Source organism: Phoenix dactylifera, chromosome 1 (genome assembly GCF_051530095.1).
Source record: "Phoenix dactylifera cultivar Ajwa chromosome 1, Ajwa_hap1_PhDact_Kaust_v1.1, whole genome shotgun sequence".
In the NCBI taxonomy this organism is placed as follows: domain Eukaryota; kingdom Viridiplantae; phylum Streptophyta; class Magnoliopsida; order Arecales; family Arecaceae; genus Phoenix; species Phoenix dactylifera.
Window position 1 is genome coordinate 44854049 of NC_143190.1, and position 5385 is coordinate 44859433.

The window sequence follows — 5385 nt, forward strand, 5'->3', positions numbered from 1 at the left end:
TTAAAGCCTCATTGGAGAAGAGTTTATTGGTAGTGCAGCACAACTTCAAGCCAGCTGAATTCAAAGAGTTGCGAGGTTTCATATCTATAAGTGCGTTAAATCATGTCCTCGCCCAATCGAAACGAGCCAATTCAGTTGGGTTTGATGATTCAAATTGTGGGAGCGCTATTCGACGCACACATGGTATACCATGTGCTCACCAGATTGCGCGGTACAGGGTGGAAGGTCGGCCCATTCCTCTCGACTGCATAGATCCTCATTGGAGGAAACTTGATATTGTGCCTACCCCCCCCCTGCAGCCAATTCAGTTGAGTTGTGATGCAGAGTTAGATTTGATTGCGCTACGATTCAAGAAGTTAGATGGGGCTTCTCAATTGCAGATGATCAAGAAGTTACGAGAGATTGCAAGTCCAGATAGTACACCTCTTTTAGAGCCTGCAAAACGGAAGACCGGTTCACGTGGGCGCGCTTCAATGAAGGTTGATACGTCTACTCGACGTGACCCGTCTGCGTTTGAGTTGGTTCTATCTGGACAGGATAGTTATTCACCTGGTGTTGAGAAAGTTACCATCCGCAATCCATCTACTCAGATTCAAAAGAGGCGGCCCAAGCAAAAGGTAAGTACCAAATATTTATTTCCTTACAATAGGTATCACAACGTCTACGGGACGGTCCGTGCCGTGCCGGTATGTGATGTGCCGATACGGGACATGTCGGGACGTGCCGTGCCGAGATGTGCCGATACGGGACATGTCGGGACGTGCCGTGCCGAGATGTGCCGATACGGGACATGTCGGGACGTGCCGTGCCGAGATGTGCCGATACGGGGTGTGCCGTGCCGAGATGTGCCGATACGGGATGTGCCGTGCCGAGATGTGCCGATACGGGACATGTCGGTACGTGCCGTGCCGAGATGTGCCGATACGGGACATGTCGGGACGTGCCGTGCCGTGCCGGTACGGGATGTGCTGAGACGGATAACTATTTGGATATTTCTGCCATTGTTACATATTTTCTATCATTTGATATTATTTGCAGGTTTTTCGTACTAGAGCCCAGTCACATACGCCCATTATCTATATTGATGCTATTCCTTCTGCCTTGAGACCATACATCCAGCATATCAAGGATGTAAAAGCTGATGGGAATTGCGGATTTAGGGCAATAGCTGACTTACTGGGATTTGGAGAAGATGACTGGGTGCGTGTTAGGAAGGATTTATTGCAAGAGTTGCAATGTCATTCGGACCACTATCGCACATTATATGGTGTGGAAGGGACGATTGCTGAGATCACTCATGCATTATCATATTATGATGATTGTCCACCATATGACAGATGGATGACTATGCCGGACATGGGTCATCTTATAGCATCCTGCTATAATGTTGTCCTATACCATCTCTCGTTGCAACAATGTCTGACCTTCCTACCTCTCCGTTCTGTGCCAGTACCTCTTCTATCCCGCAAAGATATCGCTATCGGATTCGTAAATGGAAATCATTTTGTTGAGGTACTACGTTCACAACACTTGCGAATATTTAATTTTGCTTATTTAATTTTGCTTATTTATAATTTTGTAGCTATTAATATTTTCTTATTTCTAATTTTGAAGGTGTTCTTGTTGCCGGGACATCCCGTTCCGCCAGTAGCGACCAACTGGCGAAAATATCATCTTCCTTGTGCTACCGGATGGGAAAATTCATATGAAGCCCGGATTCAACAGTTCAAAGAGAGCATCTCACCTAATGTTATAATTAGCGAGACAGTAGAGTTAGATTGATTGTTTATATATGTACAATTTTTGAAAGTTGTAAATTTTTTTGGGCTCTTAGAGTCATGTACTGTGAAACTCCATCATCAATATAAATCAAAAAATATCTGTCTTCGCATTGTTAGATTGATTGTTATGTGCACTGTTATATTTGTGTAAAATAGAACGGGCCAGGCTTTACAAAGATTAGACGTAAATGTACCAAAAATATATATTTTTCATTAATATCAACAGTTTCAAATTACACAAAAAAAAAGTCGAAGCTACATAATCAAAATAAAGGCTCCATCATCAATCCCTATGACGCCGTCGTCGACGCGTGTACTGCTGTACGTCCGAATGAGAGGGTGCTGGATCCGAATGAGAGGGTGCTGTACTCGGGCCAGGCTCATCACCCAGAAGTAACTGATGCATCTGACAAATAGCATGAAATAGGTGCCCGGCACCTAGTGACGTAGCCTCTGAGGGACCCATCCGTACAATGTAGGTACTGATACCGAGTGCATCTGCAATACGCCGCCGGTGCATGTCAGCATCATCATGACCTCCCCTAGCTCCAGAATGAGTACTCGAGCGCAGATGAGGAGGCTGAACTGCAACGTGCGTGATACGGAGATACCACTCCATGTATCCCGGTACGCTGTCTGATGGCCGGGTAACTGGGTGGCTCCTGCTCGCCTGGCTCAGCACGTGGTCCTCCCACCGCTCCCAAAGCTGATCCATATAGGAGTAATGTATCCGGAGCAGGCTCGGGAGAAGCAATCCTAGCACGACGTCTCCTAGCTGACGCCGTAGGTCTAACTCTGGAGGGACCGGGATCCATGTCTGAAAATATAGAAATTCAATGTTAGACTATATCAAAGAAAATAATTCAATTGCATACATAAATGATAAATGATAAAACAAGCCAAAAAAGAAACAAGTTACTTCTTGGAATCTACATGATTGGGTTTTGTGATAAATAATTCAATGTTACTTCAATTGCATACATAAATGATAATTCAAAAGTATACGACTCGTAAACTCAAGACATAACTCAATAATAGACTTTACCTAAAACTATGCCGCAGTTCTTAGTTTTTGTTTTTAGTTTTTGTTCGTTAACTAATGTTGTGGTTTTATTATTTGATAGAGCATTTGATATGAGATAATCATTCCAAGATCAAGAATGACATCGATGAAGGTAACAAGATCATCATATTTGGATGCACCATGTTAATGCTATATGATAATGATTCTAAATTATCCCTACTTCTCAAATTACTATCTAATCTAGTAATGAAAAACTTGTCCTTGATGTTGGGTATCCAATTCACCCTAAGGACGTGATCTAGGCTAAAATTTGGGAATAAAAATAATCCTTAGTCTAGCAACAGAAAAAAAAAAAAATTTGGATTCGGCCCCATGGGGACCAAGATACATTGGGTCGGCCCCATGGGGCCGAACCGAAGGCACTGGTTCAAAGAACCAGTGCCGAACGATTTGGGGAGGCGGGGGGGGGGAGCTACCTCGAGGTGGTCGTGGAGGCGCCGGCGAGGTGCTCGTTGCTCGAGAGATGGCCGGGGAGGTGGTTCCAGGAGAAGCCGGCGAGGTGGTCGGAGATCGGGAGAATGCCGGCGACGAGAGGGAGAAGGGAGAACGGGGGGGTTTTGGGCGTTGGCGAGGTGCTTTGGGCGGAACAGTTCAAAGGGAGACGGAGGGGGTTTGGCCGCCGGCGAGGTGCTTGAGGCGAGGTTTTTTGGGCGGAAGGGAGAAGCCGGCGGGTGTTTTGGAGGGGAAGAGCGGGGTGGGGGGGGTTTGGGGGGTGTAGAGAGCAATTTAGGTGAGGGGGTGGGGAGGGTGGGGGGTAATTTAGAAATTTTTAATTTTTTAGGGGTGTCCTTAGCAAATGGGGGGGGGGGGGGGGGGGGGGGGGTGTAGAGAGTATTTAATTTTTTTTTAATTTTTGGGGGGGTGTCCTGAGCAATAGGGGGGGGTGTATATAGAACCACCCTATTTTCATTCATTTATAATGGATCTCTTGTAAACACTTTCAAGCTACGAGAAGCTTGAGATATGAATATCTTCTTTCCGTTGAACAAATATAATTTTTTAGTTCCATCATTTTGTTTTGTATTATCTTTATCTTTTGTCATAAAGTCAAATTCCCAAACGCATGTCCTAAAATATATCACAAAAATGAAAAAGAAAATCATCCATACCTTTTTTTTCCCCATACCTCCCAAGCCAAATCAAGCAGGAGCTACTTCGAAGTTTCTGCCGTGGTGGGCGAACCTGCCATTGGAAAATCAGATCCATAGTCATCAGCACTGGCATGAAACCTTGGGCTTCGTAAAAACAAGGTGAGACCATGGGAGACGGAAAGAGAAGAAACGGGATGGAATAGAGGAGGAAGGGAAGAGGATACTGGCTAGAGATAGACATATCAAGAACCATCCAAATCTGATCCGTTAGTCTGGGAGCAAAAACCCAAGCTGATAATTCGATAGATCATTAGGATCTTTCGAATCCCAGTCCAGATCTTTGTCGAACTGAACAGATCAGCTAGCAGAGCTAGGGCTTGTGAGGGGCTGAGGCGGAGAGTCCTACCTGCACGGCATGGTGTCGGACGGCGGCGGATCTGTCGGTGGCTGGAAAATTTCATTGGTTTGGAAGAGGGAAAGTGAGAGACGAGGCGATGCCCGGGAGTTGTTTTGCGAGGTTGAGGTGAAGAAGAGGGCGAAGAGGAATATCGGCGCACATAAATTTCTAGTTTCCGAGAACCAAGCGAGTCTTAAAAACCCTAGCCTCCTCTTTTTCTACTTTTTGTTTTGGATACCGCGTAACGGCCAGCAGCGGCAGCCTCACGCCGTTACAGTTTCATCAGACTGAATAGCTCGCGGAGAGTACTCAGCCCAGCCCATATCATCACAAGGCTGCTGCATCCCCTCTAAAACCATTGTTGGCTAAGCCCTCCAAGTTCGAAACGCGCATGTGTTGATTGAATTATAGAGATCGAATATTTTCTACTTGGATGCGGAGTCTGAGAGGGCTTATTGGTCCGCTGCTAGCCTCGGTGGTGCTAGATGTGACGTACTCACATGGAGAGTAACCGTGCTGGAGCTTAGACGAGTGACGAGCCGAGCCCACGGATGGAAAGGATATGAGTAAAATCGACTGGCATGCCCAACACACGGTTATTTCTGCCCGTATTGAATATTCTCTTGGCATGGTGGAGGCCCAGTGGGGTTTGTTACATGGGGGTGGGCTTGTTCCTTCCTCCCCTCTTTCTCTTTTTTTTTAGCCAAAAAAAAGAAAGAAAGAAAGAAAGAAAGAAGGGGAGTTGTTTTCATTTGGTACATTTCTCAAGAAAATAACATCCACAAATTCTCTTTTTATTTTGTATATTTCTCTTTTTTTGCAAGTCATCATTACCTATAAATGGGAACCCACTTGCCACTTGATCGGTATTGCAACTGTAATTCTATTTAACATCTTTTGCAAACCTTGTATACGTATAAATCTTTATTACTTCGTAGTTCGTATGCATCGTAATCCTAATTTTTGATGCAAGGGCTTGCTTTCGCCACTGCCATTATTAGCCATAAGCTCAGAATTTTCTTGGTACGCACG

At 45.2% G+C, this 5385-nt stretch overlaps 1 protein-coding gene and 1 long non-coding RNA gene across 2 annotated transcripts; one reads left to right on the forward strand and one right to left on the reverse strand.

Moving 5' to 3' along the window:
• Positions 1-203: 203 nt before the first annotated feature.
• On the forward strand, positions 204-1897 carry LOC148715322 (uncharacterized). Its single transcript, XM_088702873.2, has 3 exons — positions 204-617; positions 1039-1512; positions 1615-1897. The coding sequence occupies exons 1-3, from the start codon at positions 381-383 to the stop codon at positions 1780-1782; spliced, it is 879 nt and encodes a 292-aa protein (XP_088558999.2). The 5' UTR covers positions 204-380; the 3' UTR covers positions 1783-1897.
• A 73-nt stretch (positions 1898-1970) lies between these two features.
• Positions 1971-4743, reverse strand: LOC108511941 (uncharacterized). Its single transcript, XR_005511665.3, has 3 exons — positions 4363-4743; positions 3975-4047; positions 1971-2598 (listed from the first exon to the last, which is right to left on the reverse strand). It is a non-coding gene; the product is annotated as an uncharacterized LOC108511941 (long non-coding RNA).
• Positions 4744-5385: the final 642 nt, after the last annotated feature.